The sequence below is a fragment of the Caenorhabditis briggsae genome (assembly GCF_000004555.2).
Source record: "Caenorhabditis briggsae complete genome, chrX, whole genome shotgun sequence".
Classification (NCBI taxonomy): domain Eukaryota; kingdom Metazoa; phylum Nematoda; class Chromadorea; order Rhabditida; family Rhabditidae; genus Caenorhabditis; species Caenorhabditis briggsae.
The window spans coordinates 12,842,385-12,861,500 of NC_013491.2; the positions used below are offsets into that span (position 1 = coordinate 12,842,385).

Here is a 19,116-nt window from a genome sequence, read left to right on the forward strand (position 1 = left end):
CCACGGTTTCAAAATGACTGGTTTGGAAGTGTCGCGGTTTTGAAGTGACTCGGAGCCATCATTGTACACATTCATGTCGAAATGCGCAACTTCGAAAACACGCTGAAAAATCTCCCTTCCGTTATGATTCTCCAATTTTGTAGTCTTTATAATTAGTACCTCATTTTCAACTATTTTGCAGAATGGAAAACGTGAGTCCCCTATTCCCACAGACGTCAGTGATTACGATCTCATCAAAATAATATTTCGCGATTTTACGAAAATCGTGTCGATGAAATAAAAAACTTTGAAATGTTGTCTAACAAACTGAGTAGACAGTAATCATAGCAATTAGCCATTGACGTACTTGATTACTATTGGAACCGAAAAAATGTAAGCTTGTCGTCATTAACTTTCTGGTATATAATGATAGGCTGTACAATCACATATTACCTGAGCGCTTGATTTTTGGTTGTCTCTAACTCTCACTCTCACTTGTTTATTCATTTCCCATCCGGATGTAACTCACTTCTCGTCTTTTCGGCTTCTGAATTCATCCACACGTCTCTCCCCGTTAATTTCCGGTCGAACCCGAAAACCTGTGAGTTTAACTATTGGTCGCCTACCTCTCTTCACCTCCGGGGCTTCATAATCTGTCTTTTACCGCCATTATTCTAGACTTTTGACACTTTTTTCAGGTGATTTTTTTCGATCACAAGTTTGTCTCAAGCATTTTTTTATATCTACCGTCTAAGTTTTTCTATTGACATTTGATGCTTCGCTAATTCGATTCGGTAACTTTAGTGTGCGCAAGAGATGAAATATAAAAACAAGCAAAAAAAAAACGATTCTATCCGGCCTAAATTAGCCCTGATTCACTCGAATATCATATTTTTCAATCTTCCGTGAATATAAAATGTTTTCATGTGAGTTTTATTTTTCTCGGAGCGATAAACTATGAATTGACTCATAATAAAAGTCTAGACACATATTTCTGTTGTCTATTACAAAGCCTAATTTCATCAATATAAATTTCTGGACACTTTTTTGGGCTCAACCAGTTGCTTCTACGTATTTTTGATCATGAGTTAGGGATTCCAAGAATTAAAATTAATTCTGTGTTTTTACGATCAGAATCGTTTATCAGTTCTTAGGTCGGAATAGGAGAAAAAACCAATAACAGATTCTCAAAAAGAAATGCCATGTTTTCCTCTTCTTATACAAAATTACAAGTATCTTCATTTTTGGTAATTCAAAAATTACTACTTTCCTGAACACTTCCTTCTTTTTTTCCCGCTTTTTTCTTCCTATTGCCTACAAAATCACCTTTGCAAAAATTTTGAAATAAAATGACAATTTTAGCGTTTCGAATTTTTTCCATTCCTACGTGATCCAGATCAGTATGTTTTTTTGAGTTCTTGCATACCCCCTATTGTGCTCTTCATCTGTGAGCAAAAAGAGATGGAGAAAAAGAGTCGACACTCTGAAAATGTCAACATAGAGTATATGTATGTATATAAGTGTGAAAATGTGTGTGTGAAAATTAAAACCGCCAAGTGCTTTCCCGTGCCTTAATTTCTTGTCATTCTTTTTATCTGGACATATACACCCAAATGTAATTATGAAACAGCCGAGAAGGAGCGGCTCTTCCACTATTTACATTTCCATATTCATCCTTTCTGTCTCTATTCTCAAACTAGATTACCATTAACTTCCCGTTTCAATTCCTCCCACATGGCACAATTAGCACATTCTAATGTTTCAAACCATTCATATATCCGTCACATTTCTACGTGGCAAATAGGTTAGGCCATATGGACGCAAGGAGCAGCTGAATTCTTCCACCACAAAGTGTACCGCAACAACACAAATAAATAGGGTTCAGTTTCTGGATGTGCCATGCACAAGACTCGATACACCTATTTTTTTTTGTTTTTCCTCCTCCACCACTGGACCTATTTACTAAGCACTTCGGTTCGTTTAATTGCACTCGCAATTTTCATTTTCACGTTCTCACAATTTTGAAATTGGGTGTGAGCCGCATAGCACAAATATAAACGTCATAGTGAGAAATTTTGACTTTTTGGCGGAAACAATAGATCAAAATACTTTCAAAACGCGGTTCTTGCCTTTTTAATACTAATTAAAAAATGAAACAATGCGAAATTACCGATACAATGAAGCTGGCTTCCATCTAATTATTTAAGTTCAATCGAATTCAAAATTCATTTCCGCATTGAACTATATTTTGAGTTTTTAGTAAAAATTTTGGAATTCAGATAACACTAAATCTAAGTGTCCTCATTACACTACATTGTCAAAACTATTGTAGAATCTGGTTGTCATCTTTAAAAAGGTCTTCTTTTTTCCACGCCTACTCTTCCTCTTCTTTTCTTGCTATCTCATAAAAAAACGTTTGTAATACGAGACCCGCCATTCGAAACTTTTCCTTCTTTCCGATCTACGTAATAATTAGACACCTCATCACGATCCTCAAAAAGTTGATTCACTAACACTTGTGTTTCGACTATGGCGAGAAGTGGTTAACATTTTTTTCCTTTTTTCACGTATTTTTTCTTCGTTTCAAAAAACGCCCAAATTGCAATACCTCTTTTTTTGTCGCGCTTCCTGCAAAATGAGCGGGCTCCCTGGCCATTGATGTTCATGTCATTGAGATGCTGTTTGAACTTTGACGACGGTATCGAATTCCTTGAATTTTCCATATGGCCTAAGAGTGCATCCGAAACACTACCTTCTTTTTCTTTTTCTTCCTATCTAAGGGCAGTGCCGAAAATGTCTCGTAGATAAAATGAGCTAATTTTATGCTTTAAAAAACACTCAAAATCAACTCTCGTCTACGCGGAATTTAAGAAAACTGCATCCTTATGTCATTTATTTTCATCCTCTTTTTTCATTTTGAACATTTTTCTGACTTTTTAGCAACCGGATCAATTGTAGACAGATTTCCAAGAAACTTGAAGTTTCCAAATATAATTCCGAAATTTGTCGACATCCCGAGTGATGAACATTTTTTAGAGAATCAAACATTTCCGAGACACCATAGCAGTAATTAATAATAACGCTCATTTCTTAAACATCATATTTCCCGCATTTCTTTAAAAGTTGTCTTTTCTATTCTTCTTTTATGACTGAAGTTCATAAAACGCCCTTCCTACCATCTCACATCATTATTTTCCATTCTTTTCTATCCCGTCCTTAATTTCGTCGCTCGTTTCAATTAAAAACGCAGAAACAAACAATTTCGCAAACAATAATTTACGGTCCTCTCACTTTTTTCTCATTTTTTTCGCCCCGCTTAATTTTCATTCTTCTACCGTATGCTATAATTTCTCTCATCATTTTCTGTTTTTTGCGCGTACTTTTTTCTTGGAACTAGTTTCATTTTTATAATTATTTCAAATTTTAGCTATCAGATGTTTTGCAATCGTGATGATATAGACAAATGGATAAGTTACAGAGTTCAAATGTTAGATTTTTCAAAATGGGATTTTATTTTTTTATTGATTTTAGCTTGTGTTCAGGGATTTCCTTATGGTTTTTCCGAAATTTTCTGAAATGCCAAACACCGTGATCTTCAAAATTCTGGAATCTTCGGAATTCCGATTTTCAGAATTCTTGCAGATTGTGATTTTCAAAAATTCGGAAATTCCCATCACAGAAGCGGGATAAACCGCAAAATACCGTAATCCATAAACTCTGTTTCTGGAAAAAATTCTGATATATTCAAAAAAAAAAAAGGTTTTGGATTTCGAAAGGGATTTCATTCCGAAAAATTGGAATTCCGATTTCTGTTTCAAACATTGTTATTTTCAAACTCTGTTATGTTCCGAAAAGTGATACTTTTTAGTCCTGAAATTAGTTGTATAACCTGAAATCTATCTATCTACTCGCCTGTATTATCATGACCGCGAAAAGCCTCGGAGCCAAAATTTCATTTATAAAGTCGAAAACCAAGCCAACTGTCTCTTTGACCTTTGTGAAATGGAATGACATGCACATTTTATAGACATGACTAAGTGTACTCCGCCCTTTCACAAATTTGCATCTCAATTTGTCGAATCTGAATATTTTAATGTTTTTTTTTTAAATAGCAATAAGACTCAAACTTCAGTTCTCCGATCCTTTCCCCATACCCCATAGGAATGAATATTTTCAACCCGCTCTTAATCAAGATTCTGAGGAAAAACAGATTTTCAGTCATCTTTTATCAGACTAATTGGGCAGCGTTCCAGGCACGAATTAACGCCTTTTTTCTTTTTTTTTTCTCAGAAATCTGAAGAAATTTTAAAAAGCTTTATTAGTGAAAAGGATTATCATTCAAAGCCAAATCTTTTTAGTATGATATTTGTTTAGATTTTTATTTTTCGTTGATATATTATCAGTTGGTTTGTGTAGCATATGTGTATGTAGACAGCGGATTAAGAAACTTTGAAAATCTCCGACTCTAAAATATTGTTTCCGAGGGCGGAAAAAACATTTGTACTTAAAACGTGATATCGTCAATGAGGGTTCTTTCCGTGGTTTTCCATTCCTTTCAATTGAAATTCAACAAAACAACACAAGGACCCTCATTTTGTTTGTAGAGAATAAAAAATAACGTTTCATTTTCCGATGAGATTGTTCAAAACCATTAATCACTTTTCTTTCTTTTGCCTTTCTCCCCGCAATTCCGCCCGAATTTCTAAAATTTTGAAAAATGGATTTTCTGAATTCCTAATGGATGTGTATTCATAAGAGCTTTGAGTCATCGTTTCATTTTTTGTGCTTCCAGGTACAAATTTTAGCTTTGCTAGTTTTTTTCTGTGTTCCTGGTCCTTGCATGAATCGAAAAATGCAATAGAGAAGAAAAATAACGGAAAAAAACATATCAGGTTTATGTTTCTCAGGAAGGCATTGATTTATTTCCGTCTGAAACTTGATACACTATGACTTTCCTCTGCTGAAATGTTCGGAGAGGAGACCTAACCATTTCTGGGAACTCTCCTCTCTGAGTTCTCGGGAGTCGAGGCCCATTAAAATATGATGTAAACAGATGAATATACTTAATTAACAGGAAAAGATTGTGTGTTCGTCTCATTCAACAAAATGACATATGTAGACTGGAGGAGTGAAGCCAAAACATCCGCGGCTCACTCGTTCTTTTTTCTGGAAGCAAAATTACTCGTGTTCTTTTTTTTCGCTGGTTCAATAACTCCCCGAGGTGCTTTTTTTTAAATTTAATGCTAAAAAACAAATTGATTTCAGAATGAATTGGTTTGTTATTCTAGTGTTTCAAGCTGAATTTAGAGACAAGAATGATCGAGCAGTCAGACAAAGACAAATTTCAAGTTTCAAAAACCATTTTCTCAAAAACTGTTCTAAATTTCTTACTACGGTAACACTTACTACGGTAAATGGCACCCTACACTTGCACTTTGACATCAATTTTGTCGGTTCCTATAAGAGTTCTGTCAACTGATAAATTTTTTTGTCAAAGTGTCACCTATACTTTTATAGTCTAAAGATTTTAAATGTCTTTTGCAGGTATCGAGATACAGTACCGGTCTATAAGATACACAGAAAAATCTTTTTAGTTCATTTTCATTATTTTTAGGATTCTGGAGCTGGCTGTCAAGTGTCCAATCACATAGAAAAATTTCAAGGGTGTGGAACCAATATAGATTCACAGCATTTTTTTAAGTTCCAGTTTTTCACCTATTTTCCGATTTCAAAAATACACCTGCTTTTTTACGTTTTTAGTACAAACACATACCAAAAATAGGTATCTTTCGGCAAATATCTGAGAATCTATGGCATTTCAAAATATTCTGTTAATGCAAAGTTTTAAATCTAGGTCGGTTTTACATCCTTAAAAATGTTCAAAGTGATCGGAAACTTAACAGTCGAGCTTAATACTCCTGAAAATAGTCGAGGAGGGCGAAAATCGACGGAAAAATGAGTTTTCGTGTATCTTATTTACCGGTACTGTGATTGAGCTCAAAGGTCTAGGATGGTGTTCTTTCAGAGCATTCCCGGTAACTCAATTATCATGCTCTATTCTTCTATAATTATCACTTCTTCCGTTCTTCTTTTTAAAAATTTTAGGATCAACCATACGCACACATCCACACACACATATACGTCTGCTCGCCGACTAATCTCATCAATCCCAACTTGATTCGTACTTTCATAACCCTCTCACTTTTTCTATTCTCTTCTGCTCACCGCTTTTTTTGTTCTTCAACATCACAGAAAAAATATCTGTCTCCGAGATTTATGCTCATTCATCTTGAACATTTTCTTTCGTCACATTTTTTGTGTATCTTACTCATCCCAGACATGATGCTTGTTTCAGAACCCCCACTCTAGAGATGGATTTCATTCACGAGTTATTTTTCACCGACAGCGATATAGAGGACCTGGTGAGTCTGTGGGAGAAACAATGATATTTAGATAGGGGAAACAATGGAAAACAGATATAGAGTGAATGAAATTTAGATTGAGAGTATAAGTAAAGCAATTATGACGGTGAGCACAAGCATATATCCCTAGTACAAAAGAAATGAGAAAAACAGTTTATTTTCAGACAGAACTTTTGTTTTGCATCTGAAAATGGTACGAAGTAGGATATATATTTTTATTCTTCTTTTGTTTTTGCTCATTATAAATGTTTGTAGATGGCAAACGTTTATTCCAGTTAGATACTTCAACACTACTGGTTTTTTTTTCTACGATAAAAAACAACCAATACTAGACATATCATGTTCTGTTATTTTACGTATTTATTTGTTCAGACCGGCTTCAAAACAACGTGAATTTCAAATTTCCTAACAAAACCGGAAAGAAAGTATACCAAACACTTTTTTAAATAATGTTCTACTTTTCCCAATTTTCCGAACAAGAACATCAAGAAATACCTTATTCTATTTTTGCAATACTTTCTCGGAATATTTAGTTTCTTCAGACTCACAAAAACAAAACAAAATGAAATATGAAGAGAGATGAACATTCTGTTCCTTCTTGCTAAGAAAAAAAACTAACAAGAACAGAATGTGTGTCTTTTTTTCAGATTTTCCCGTCATCCTTATTTCTGTAGAAGAATAAAAATTAGCTGATAATAAGTTATAAAAATAGGATTAGAAAAAGTTTTAATTTTAGCTCAATTTGTTCTGTATACTGTAGCGAATTTCAAGTGAATATTTCAAATTTGAGAAATTATTACTGAATTCAGATTTTCTTAAATTCAAATTTTTTAGATTTTTCTTTTGGCCAGAGAAAAGTTTTTCCGACCCGGCCCGGGTTTCCGAATAATTCCGTTTTCCAGTTGATTTTCGAAACATTTTTGTCAAATTGATCATATTAAAGTTCGAAATTTAGCCCCTTATAGAAGTTGACCCTTATAGAAGTTGAAAACAAAGAAGTTTCGATGAAATGTTCCCAAAAATTCAGTTTTCTATCAAAAAATTACATTTTTATCTCAAACACCTGTGCCAGCCGGGCCGGGCCAGTGTAATTCCTCCAACGGCCGGCCCGGCCCGCGACATGTAGACCCTTATTTTTCTTGCAACGTAATTCTTTTGTTTCAAATCATTATCTAGGTTTTCTGATTGTTATTAAATATTTTCCAAGAAAGCAAATCCATTTTTATCTTCAAAATTTTTGTAGTAGTAATACGAAAAATACGTGGTTTTCTGAAGACAAACCAAGCCTTCTTCCTCCCCCATCTTCTCCTCCCTAGCATCATCTTTTATATTTTCCTAATTTTTTTCTCAACCATTTTTTTTTCTGTTTTTTGAATACGTCGTTTCATTAGTCGGCAAAGTACTTTCTCAGATTGAAAAGCCGGATAGGATTTTATGGTCCTACGCATTCTTCTGTTGATTTGATTGCATTGTTAGGTTCATTCCGTTAAAAGGTAATCTAAATGGAAATTTCTAATCTTAGAAAGAGGATTTCAACTTTTCTTCAAGGCGTGAGGACCCTAAAAAGCAGGAAGTGAACTGCATTCACTTTTAGAGTACTGTTTTTTTGAGAAGTGCAATTTCGCTCTAGTATTAGTCGAAAATATAAATTAGCAGTTTTTCACAAATTCCGAAGAACAAGTTCAGTTTACAGTGAATACTGCAATTGAAGAACTGTGATTAAAATTTCTCCAAATTTCTCTGAAAATGAACTTCAACTCTTTTGTCTCACCTTGAGCAATTAAAAATGCAAGGGGGATTTAAAAAAACTTTTGGTTCATAACACTAAGGAAGTTGGCAAAATTTTCCATATAATGAACAACAAACAATTACTAAAAGTTAAAGTCGTTTTTTTATTATGGAATCAGATATCTCCGGAATCCGGATTCCATATCACGTATTTTGGCTTGCATTTTGCATTTTATCATTTTTCAAGAATTTCCAGTAACGAAATCAACACTCCCGACTTGAAAAAAATAACACACTCTTTCACCAGAAGTCAATTTTTCAAAAATATATCTTATACATTAGATTTATCCAGTTTCCGCATTCCGCAAATTTTCGTTCCGGGTTCACTGAATATTTTTATTCCGAATCTCGGATTCTCTTTGTTTGCAATTCATCTCGGACATTTTTGCAAGTGCGTTTCTGTTAGAGGATTACGGTAGTTCTTTTACGAATAATATGAGTGATCTGTTGTAACAATTTCTGTCTTCAATTTTTTTTATTCCGTCCCCGTTTTCCGAGTTAAAGCAGTATCTTAGTTTTGACAAGATACAATACTATTTTTTCGTATCAATGTATTTTTCCAGTTATCCATGTGTGGATTTCTTACAAGTAGTCACCTAGAGATTTCTGTCACATGTTATCCCAAATTTATTATGATAGACTAATGAGCAATATTGTCTTTCTTCTTTCCAGTTTCCTTGAAATAAGCAATTGTATTTCTCGTTTCAAGAAAAACCGTCAGATTATTTTCTTCTATATTGCAAAATTGATACCTTCCATTTTTTCATTTAGTATTGTTTTTCTTTGTTAAATAACTGGTATAGTTTGTAACTTTTGATTTGTATTTTTGTGTTCACTGTAAAAACAAGGATTGGGTTTTAGATGGTGAATAAAAAGGAACCTCAGTGGTATGTCATGAAATATACATGAGCATTTTGTGGGGGAGTCTGCGGTGTCAGAAATAGATAATGTTTCAGTTTCAGCTCAAGAACATTCAGCCATCATCTATCTTTCAAGAATTGGTTTTTATAGATTCTTGTACTTCTCCTAGACTCCACGCCTTTGTATTATGTCCCTTTCTTGGTTTTTCTCTAATTTCCGTTCTCATCATCAACATCCTCTTCTTTTTACTATTCAGCTCTGATTTTTTTTTTATGTCGTAGTGTTGCTTCAGCTCCACCCTACACTTTTGTTTTCCAACGTTTCACTTCCTCTTTTTCGTAAGATGCAACTTTCTCATCTTGCCTATCTCTATCATGGACCCATTTTTATGGTTAGGCATATTTTCGTTGAATTTCAAATGCAACACATATATCTTTTTGTGTTTCAGTTGAGAGAAAAAACTTCGGGGTGAGGTAATGAGATGAGAAGAAAGTGCAGCTTCTCTTTCCTATAATAATGTATTTTTTCTCTAGAAAACCGAAAAAAAAGGGGACCCGAAATTCCTCACATATACTTCTGAACCAGCACTTTTGCATTCACCTTTTGTTTTGTTCTTAAAATTCACAATTCCATTTTGAGCCATTCTATCCAGCTGAAATGGCGTAATCTAAAAATGTAGAAACAATGATCAATTCCAAGCCTAAAATAAACTGAAAACGCCCTAAAAAAAGAATCCTAGGTTAAACGCAGGTGTTTTCACCGGAAACATCATATCCCTCTCTCTTTCTCCTAGTTGTGTCTGCACATTTGTTTCAATTTTTTCTCGTTCCCACAAGTGAAATCTAACGATCATAGCTTGTGTCACTTTTCGGCACTAATTAGGCGTTGTATGTGTTTATGTTCTCCTTTGTAATTGGGTGTATGACTCAAAGAAAGATATCAAAATTGAAGCTGGTGCATGATGACAGCATTTGTTTTGTTCTCGGCTAGGTCTTCTTGAAAATCGGAAATCCAGTTGACATCCGGTTAGTTCCAATATTAAAGAGTGAAATTTTGGATGTATTTTCTTGTTGTGTTTTGTTCGTTGGACTTTTTCTGAAATTTGAGAACTTTATCTGAAAAGAAGAACGTTTCATATCTCTTTGCGAACCAGACTCATTATGCAGCTGTTCGTCAGTTTGATGAGTCTAAAGACATTTTTCAACCCATGGATAACTGATGATCTATATCCGCCGACCGACAGCACGCGAGCACTTCATCATTTCACGCAGTTTCTTTTTTTGGTCTCCAAAAAAGTATTGTGACTGTGGGGTGCGCTAGATGGAGTGAAACAATTTTGGTTGCTTCTGGAAACAAAGAAAAATGCTTCTATTTCATTCATACATGATTGAGAAGCACTATGGTTTCAATACTTCTCATGCACTTCGTGTAGAAAAAATTGAAAGAAACAGAAACTAGTCCAATTTCTAAATATCTTGAGGATAATTTTTTATGTTTCAAATCGTATTTAGAACCATATTTGAACAATAAGTCTTTGTTGCGCAACTCTTTTGACAAGGCTCAAGCTTTCCACATTTGAAAATAATTCTGAAATTGAAAAAAGTGTTTGATTTTTTTGTGAAAAAAAAATTAGTGACACTCCCTTCTCGGCTAACTTTTTATTTGACAGAAAATTTGTGTTTTCTTCTATGAACCCCATAGGTTTTTTTTTGAAAAGACAGAAAACAAATCACTGAAAACTAAGTCCTTGAAAACTCTGGAAAAAGCCCAGCCTGACCTGTTGCAAATATGTTTACTACATTAGGTTTCTTTTCGGCCTCTGTGATCATTCCACAGTTTTTTTACGAGTGGTCTTACAGTAGACTGAATTTAATTTAAAGTTTGTTCAATTTTCTCTTCTCGAAATTTGCACGCATTTTCAACCTCTTATTCTGAGAATGTTCCTCTAGACAAACCAAGGACAAGGTTTTTGAAAACTGATCAAACACGTTTCGAATTCTATCTTTTTCTCTCGTACTACTTCTCGCTCCTTTGGTAAAGTTCATATTTTGGTCGTTCCGAAAACCCATGGGGCTCGAAAAACATATCCCTCCGAAAACAACGAAACAATACTGGAAACCCACGTAGTCCAAACACTTCTACTTTTTTTATGCTCCGGTATTCTTCATATGAATCTTAAACTTTTTCTCAGCATTTTAGTCCTAAGGGAGTCATCCCATCGAATGAACAAAATTTTTTTTCCTGAAAAGTGTGAAAATAAAACTTTTTACCCGGCCAACCGTGTGGGTTCTTCTTTCTGAACTCTATCGTTTTATTTTTGTTTTGTTTTTGGTCTCACCGCTTCGCTCCGTTCCGTTTGAAGAGCGAGAGGAGCTGTTCATTTCGGCTCAAACATGAATTCAGCAATTCAATTTCAAGCATCGCATGCCACCATTTAATTTTGAATGGCGTATTGGGAATTGTCGATCCTGCCCGGATTTATGGGTCGAAGAGAAAGGTATTTCTTTCTCTAAAATCTTCATTTCCTTAGGAGGTTTTTTTTGGAAAATATGCAGATGCTGGTAGCTGGTTTCTGGAAATACATTTTCCATTTTCTTGAAAATCGAGTCTTTTATCTACTCTAGATAAGACATATTAGTTTTTCCATCACTTTTCTTTGTATTCTCTTGTTCTTTGTTATAATCTTCTTACTATTAATCTCTTCGCCTATTTCTGTACCTCAAAAATAGAAGAGTTACAATGGTTCTTAACGATTTTTGAAAAAAATTCTTTGGAAATATTTGGTGATCAGATGTTCTGAAAAGTTCGGATTATGCTAGAAAAAGTGCCTGAAACATCAAATTATCTGGCTAAAGCCCAATGGTGAATACGTGTAATTACCAACATTTACTGGCATTCGAAATAGAAATTTTATCACCTGAACTTTTTTTTCTTTCGACTATAGTTGATTCTGACATTCAACACACATTCAAACGCATTTTTTTTTCTTCTTTTCAGATCAAAATTTTTAAGTTTTTATACATGATGATTTTCTAATATTTGTTCCCGGAATCGTGGATTACTATCAAGATTTATTCGCATTAAATTTGAGAATGGCAAAAAAGCGATTTTATTTGTCTGAAGAAGAATCAACAAGTTTTAATTTCGATCCCACCCTTACATGCGAAAAAGTTCCCAGAATTTGGATTCTATCTGACCGAGAATCACCATTGTTTTTCTGCGCAGCCTCTTTATGACCTTTTCTGCAGCGCCAAATAATTCTAGAGCTCGAAAAACCTTGGCACCCTTTTTCAGTGATATCTTTTCTCTGAACCAACTGACTCAACAAATTTATTTCTATCATCTCATTCGTTTTCTCCATAATAAATTATTCATATCATCAAAGTTTACCAGTATTTATATATTCTCATATCTGTTTCTCGTGAGAAAAATGAGAAACGAGAGAAAGATGCAGACCAAACTGACCGTTTTTTTTTTTTGAAAACTTGATCATTTCTCTAAGAAATCATTTGGATCAAAAATGTCAAAAATATTTAATATATCAAAGCGTCATTGATTTTGCAACAAAGAAACTTTGATCAAACACCGAGTATGTAAATTCCAATGGCTGCAATTTTAAAAAAAATTCCTGAAAATATTCAGTCGTTAACCTTTTCATAAACACCTGCAAACCGTTGTCTTCGTTAGCTGTTTACTACGACGACTACAAACATTCATGAAGGAGCGTTTTCATTTTAGTCACAGTTTTCTTAGGCTGAGAATTATTAGATAGAGACATCAGAATACAAACTGGTTAGATTTAAAGTTTAAGTATAAGAGTAAAAACAAAAACAATTTGAAGTGTTCCTGAAGTTTGGAAGAATGAGAGAAATAATTGCCAATGTCAATTCTTGTCCAAATTGAAACATACCAATCTTTGTACTAATCCTCAAACAAGTATATTTTCCGAGTCAGACCCTGCCCTAACAACACCCCCACGTTTTTCCAATGTTTCTCACATTACCCAAATTTTTAAAGAAGAAGTCAAAGAATGAGGAATGAAAATCACAACAGAACTCTCGCATCACCCTTCGTTTTTTCCGCCAAAAGCGGAAATTAAAAAGAAAAAAGCGCCCTATTTTTTTAACCACAAAATCAAACCCGCTTCACTCCCCCCCCCCCCCCCCCCCCTTCCTTTTCTCAGTACGTTAGAATAAATTGAATGTACGGATAAGAGGGAAGCTTAGCTCTTTCAAGATTATTCCAGCCGAAACCCACCACATCACTCCTCTACGTTTCCTTATTGTATTAGCACCACCGCCGTCGTCGCGACTTGCTCTTTTTCTTCTTATTTCCTTTTTCCTCTTCTGTTTTCAAATCTAAGGCTAAACCACTTTTAGTTTACATGTGTTACATCTGTTCTGTATCCGGTCTTCCCTTTTTCTTCCTCTGAAGTCTTCAAAGATAGAGTGATTTCGAGATAGAGTCATCTTAGTTTGAGTAGGGGGTGGTGACCTAATTCAGGATTAAAAAATTTTCGTCAAAGTATTATCTGTCATCAATTCATTCTTACTAATCTCCGGTCAATTTGTTTCCCCCACATTTATTAACACTTTTATCCATTTGATGAGGACAAATTTACATTAAACCAAATAATATTCCAGGGTATGATAATGGAGGTCAAGGATATAGACAAGTACTGTAACCGAGGCATCCACCCAAATGCATCTAATTTCCTTACTGCTCCATTCGACGGACTCTGTCTACAGGTTTTTTGTTAGTCATATTTCAGAATTTGATTATTCTTTTGTCAGGAATTCTTTTTCCAACTCCAAGGATCACTACGGAGGTTCAGTTCTTGGGAAGAAGTTCTGTATACCACAGTCTACATCATAATTTCCGTGACCGCAGTAGTCGGAAATGGTTTGGTGATTCTGGCAGTTATCAGAAAGAAGGCAATGAGAACGAACCGAAATGTTTTGATTCTCAATCTTGCATTATCCAACTTGGTGAGTTTAATTTTCGTAACCTTAAAAAAATCTGTTTCCGGTTGTTGACAACATTCCTGTAATCCTTAAATTTCCTTGATTTCCAGATTCTCGCTATCACCAATATTCCGTTCCTCTGGCTTCCGTCGATTGACTTTGAATTTCCGTACTCTCGATTCTTCTGCAAATTCGCAAATGTGCTACCAGGAAGTAACATCTACTGCTCTACACTGACCATTTCAGTTATGGCTATTGATAGGTATGTTACATCTTTGATCATTCAGTGCCCTGCTCACCTAATCAAAACACATCTTACTTTTAATTCTTCTCTGAATGACTAGAACCAAAGTTTGGTTTCGCAAATGCACCAAATATTCATCAGAACCACTTGAGATTCGGAGTGTTCTGGTCTTTGAACCAACAAGGATCGACATTCAAAATTTCAGATACTACTCAGTGAAGAAGCTGAAAATCGCATCAAACCGTAAGCAGTGCCTGCACGCTATTTTGGTTTCGGTAGCTATCTGGATTGTCTCATTCATTCTATCACTGCCACTTCTTCTCTACTACGAGACTTCAATGCTCTATGTGATGAGAGTGAGTAACGAAATATAATATCAAAACTGAAGAACATTTGAATTCTAGGAAATACGAGTGATGGATCAAACAGGACAGGAAGTCATCAGAAGCTATGGTTGGAGACAGTGTCGTTTAGTATCTGCTGGAAGACTTCCAGACATCACTCAGAGCATTCAACTGCTCATGTCGATTCTTCAAGTGGTGTTCTTGTACATCGTTCCACTTTTCGTTCTCTCTATCTTCAATGTAAAACTTACTCGTTTCTTGAAAACCAATGCCAACAAAATGAGCAAGACTCGTGCTCCACCAAAGTCATCTGACAGTCAACAAAACTCATTGAAAAACAACAACAACAATAACTCCACCCTTCGGTCACCGACAATTTCAACCAACAGGAACTCGATTGTGGAGAGAAACACAACAAACAAAAGGACCAGCAGAACAACTTCACTTTTGATTGCAATGGCCGGAAGCTACGCTGCTCTTTGGTTCCCATTCACTCTTATCACCTTCCTCATCGACTTTGAGCTCGTTAACAATGTAAGAATTTTTCGGTTTTTGTTATAGTCAATTAGTGAGCAAATGTTTTCTTTTTACTTCTTTTGCACGCCAAAACAGAATTAAGTAGGCATAATGAAAACACAAAAAATTCTATTTTCAGCAAGAATACGTGAACTTGGTGGAACGAATTGACCAAACATGCAAAATGGTATCGATGCTTTCGATTTGTGTCAACCCGATTCTCTACGGATACCTGAACACCAACTTCCGCCACGAGTTCTCTGATATCTACTATCGCTACCTAAGATGCGAAACTAAGAACCAACCGGCAGGAAGGTTCCAACACGATGTTTCCTCAATTGCTCATCACAGGTAATCTCTATTGAAAACATATATTTTTAATCCAATTTTTGTTTCAGACAAGACTCTGTTTATAACGATGATGCAACTCTTTTGACCACAGGGCGGCAAAGTATTGCCAAGGAAAACAGCTCTTCTCCAAAAGGGTAAGTACATCGCATCAACCAAATCGAGACAGTGTCATTAATTCAAGATTTTCAGATTCCGAGCGAGTATCCGAGTTTGTTCCTCCCAGTCAAAGATGTTGGGAGACCGAATTGTGCTGGATGACGACATCGAGAAGGACAGCTTCGTTTGATCGGTTTTCTTCCATTATCGTTTTTAATTTCTCTCAAAAACTGTATGAACAGAAAAAAATTCATCTTACGTGTGTTTGCTTCTAGTCTTTTCTTATTTTCTGCTTCTTATTTATTTGGTTTTTTTCTTGCTTTTTTTGAAATAAATATTTGGAAACATTAACATCACCTTTGGGTTAAGAAAAAATAAAAATAAACTTTCAGAAAGTTGAAAATGACGGGGATTCATTTTTTGGGCATTAAAAAGTATACTGAACATTTAAAAAGCTTGCTTTCATAAAATGAAAAATATGGGACTTGGCTGTTTTTGAGAAAATGTTTAAATGGAAAAAAGATATACGTATTGCCAAAAGACAATTTTAAAAAATTAGAAAAAAATGATTATACCCCTCCGGGATTCTCCGTAAAACCTGTACTGGAGAAATTTTCTACTTGTTAGCTTTGATGCAATTTATACTGGTTTGGCTGAAATATCACTAAAATTAATCGACTGGGAAAATTTTTCCTCATTGTGAGAAGTATTTCGTTATTTTATATCTTTCCGAGGAACCGAGGTCAATGTCGATTAGAGGGCTCTTGTTGATTTCACGGTGGTGGCCAAACGCAGCTGACAGGTTTGTGCATCTGAAAATTTAGTTTCACGGCAAACAGAAAAAAAACAACTTCAAAATGATAAAGTGATTAGAATTGAACCCACTTTCATTCAGCTACCGTAAGACATGTATCAAACAGGCCGGATCTTCTATTGTTCTAAGGTTTCTCCGGAGAGCCTTTTTATTACACGGTATAAGGATAAAATTCATCTTTCTCTGTGAACGTGTCTTTTCAATAAATATTGTCGTGTTACTCAAAGTTTTTCCTAATAAACATCAACTCCAGAACTCAGAACACAGTTCTCATTTGGTCACTGATTTTCAGCTACTCCGATAACTTCAGATGTTCGGAGCAACAGCTGCAAACAAAAATACTTCCCGGTGCCCTTAATCAAACGCCTTGCCTCAATCGAATGAATGCATGATTTTTTTTGTTTCAGATGGAAATGTGGTCTTGGATTCTCATTTTTTCTGTTCTTTTCCCCATTTTCTTCCATTACTCGACCCTTCAACAAAAAATGGGAAACTGACGTGTGCTCTTATAGTGGAAGTCATTTTTTAATAAGATTAAGTTAATGTCATGAAAATCGTAGCTGCAGAATTTTTGGGTTAAAGTTCATCTCGTGAAATGGGATGAGTGGGTGTCAGGCAATTGTAGTCACATTATTTGTAGTAGTGTATAGGGGGCGATACGAGCATATTCCCTTTTTTTCTTGAACTTTTTTTCTCTCCATTTTCTACTCATCGTCGAAATGAGCAGTCACTTTCTTTTCTTTTTGCACAATTTCATGAGATTTCATCCCTATATTTCTTGAGATTTCATCCCTCTAAAGCAGTGTTCTATTCACGATTTCAAACACTAGATGAATCAAAATCTTCCTGTTTCATTCAAGTTTAAATTTGAAAGTTTTTCACTAACATTAACATACAGCAATTCAAAAGTTTTAGTTTTTTTTCTACACCACGTCACTAATAAAGTTCCACAGAAACAAATCCACCAAAGTCACATTCATCACTCTTATGTTTTTATGTTTTTTTTTGAATGGGCATTTCAAATATCTCGGAACTATGGAAACTTGAGCAGCTTCATCCTTTTTTGGAGGAAAAAAATCATTTTCTGTCGCTTTCCGTTTATTTTTTTTCATTTTTAGGTCCAGAAAAACCTTTCTTTGTTATCACGAAATAGGTCCATTTTCAGAGATTGTACTTGTTCCATTCGCAATCTTCCATCTCAGTCACTATGCTCACGGTTGCCGAGCTACAATGGGTACTGCGACTTATTCTTTTTAGTCTTTCAACTACAATTGTTTTCTGCTACGGAATGGAAGCCTTCATCGAATGTTTGTATAAATGCAATCCAATTTTGAATTATAGTTAAATTTCAGATATTTACCCAAAAATCGTTTTTCCACCAGGGCAGTCGGCATATTGCTACCCAAAAGATCCATCAGAGGTTTCAACTATTCTTGGATCATTCCGTGATATTGATATGATTTTGAGTATAATTTTAACAATTCCTTGCTTTATTTTACTGTGAGTTAGACCATAAATCTACACTAGGGTGTTCAAAAAATTGTTTCAGAATCACAACCTCGTACCCAAATATCCACTATCTAATAACTATCCTTTGCGCAGCGCGTTTGTTCTTCTTAGGCTCTTCCCTTGTTCATGCTTCATCACAGTTCAATAGAAGTGAGTTTGAAACGGTCACTAGCACAAAAATAGTAAATTTCCAGACACTCCATTGGACTTCATCTACGCTGTCACTCAGAAAGTGTGTCACCTTGACGAGAGCCAAGAAAAAGCTTATTCCGCGCTGCTTGTATCGTACGTGTTTCGAGGACTTGAAGGAGTGATCACATTCTATTTTATCACATTTGCTTTTGTAAATAGCGTACTGATCTGCATGTTTGGCCTTGGTCAGGAACAAAATCAACCTCAAAAAACTGAAGAAGCAGCTGAAGTACATCAGTTGGAGGAACTTCCCACCCGTTGAACTCATCTAAGTGCTTAGAGTTTTGAATTAAGTATTTGATTTGACAATATTTCCGAAAAATGTGAAATTCCCTAGTGATTTGAGTAATAAAGTTCCGATCATATCTTCTGTTTTGTGCTAAAATAAAATTCTAACTTGAGGGTAACCGTGAAAGCTCAAGAAGAACGCTCTCCTAACTGCCAACTTTGAGTTCATAAATCTCATTTCGTGTAAAATATATCGAAAAATGGTCAACTGACAAAATGTGTATAATGATATCAATAATATTTGCTCAGTTAACGACTTTCTGGTACTTTTCACAAAATCCGAAATACATAGGCTCAATGTTGAAAGTTGAAAGGGTTACTCTACGGACAATTACGGGAGCTGAAATATTTGATCTTACTGAAAATAGTTGGAATCTAGAAAAAGAACAATATCATGTTTCATGTGATCTCAAATGTTCCAGTTCACAGGGAAAAAAAATGTGAGGCCGGTCGAACGAGTTGCAATTAAAAATTATGAGGCCGGTGCACTATGATTTTATTGGAAAAACGAGACTGGTGGTCATTAAAATATCGAGGGCATTTCTTGGTGCTCATCATGTTCTCAAAAGACCAGGAAATGGTAAAATATACAAAATTGACAAAAAGGCCCATTTAAAATACCTATCAGACGATTCAAATGATTTATCCTTTTGGAATTTTGTAAAACAAAAAATGTCTCATGTTCAGAATACGATTTAATATAAAAGAAGGGAAAACAAGACAATTCTTAAGGTTTTTTGAAGTTTTG

The 19,116-nt window shown here is 35.0% G+C and overlaps 3 protein-coding genes across 3 annotated transcripts; 2 read left to right on the top strand and 1 right to left on the bottom strand.

The window, feature by feature from the left end:
* Positions 1-11,384: 11,384 nt before the first annotated feature.
* CBG27794 lies at positions 11,385-11,471 on the bottom strand (the record flags this gene model as incomplete). Its single annotated transcript, XM_045239948.1, has 1 exon — positions 11,385-11,471. The coding sequence occupies one exon, from the start codon at positions 11,469-11,471 to the stop codon at positions 11,385-11,387; it is 87 nt and encodes a 28-aa protein (XP_045099124.1).
* Positions 11,472-13,696: 2,225 nt separating this feature from the next.
* Cbr-npr-8 lies at positions 13,697-15,755 on the top strand (the record flags this gene model as incomplete). The annotated part of the gene is made up of 8 exons (XM_002644982.2): positions 13,697-13,798; positions 13,844-14,038; positions 14,125-14,276; positions 14,464-14,614; positions 14,663-15,136; positions 15,258-15,469; positions 15,517-15,603; positions 15,659-15,755. 8 exons carry the CDS (start codon positions 13,697-13,699, stop codon positions 15,753-15,755), a joined length of 1,470 nt encoding a protein of 489 aa, XP_002645028.2.
* Positions 15,756-17,586: 1,831 nt separating this feature from the next.
* CBG27795 lies at positions 17,587-18,342 on the top strand (the record flags this gene model as incomplete). Its single annotated transcript, XM_045239950.1, has 4 exons — positions 17,587-17,686; positions 17,732-17,879; positions 17,929-18,038; positions 18,083-18,342. 4 exons carry the CDS (start codon positions 17,587-17,589, stop codon positions 18,340-18,342), a joined length of 618 nt encoding a protein of 205 aa, XP_045099125.1.
* Positions 18,343-19,116: the final 774 nt, after the last annotated feature.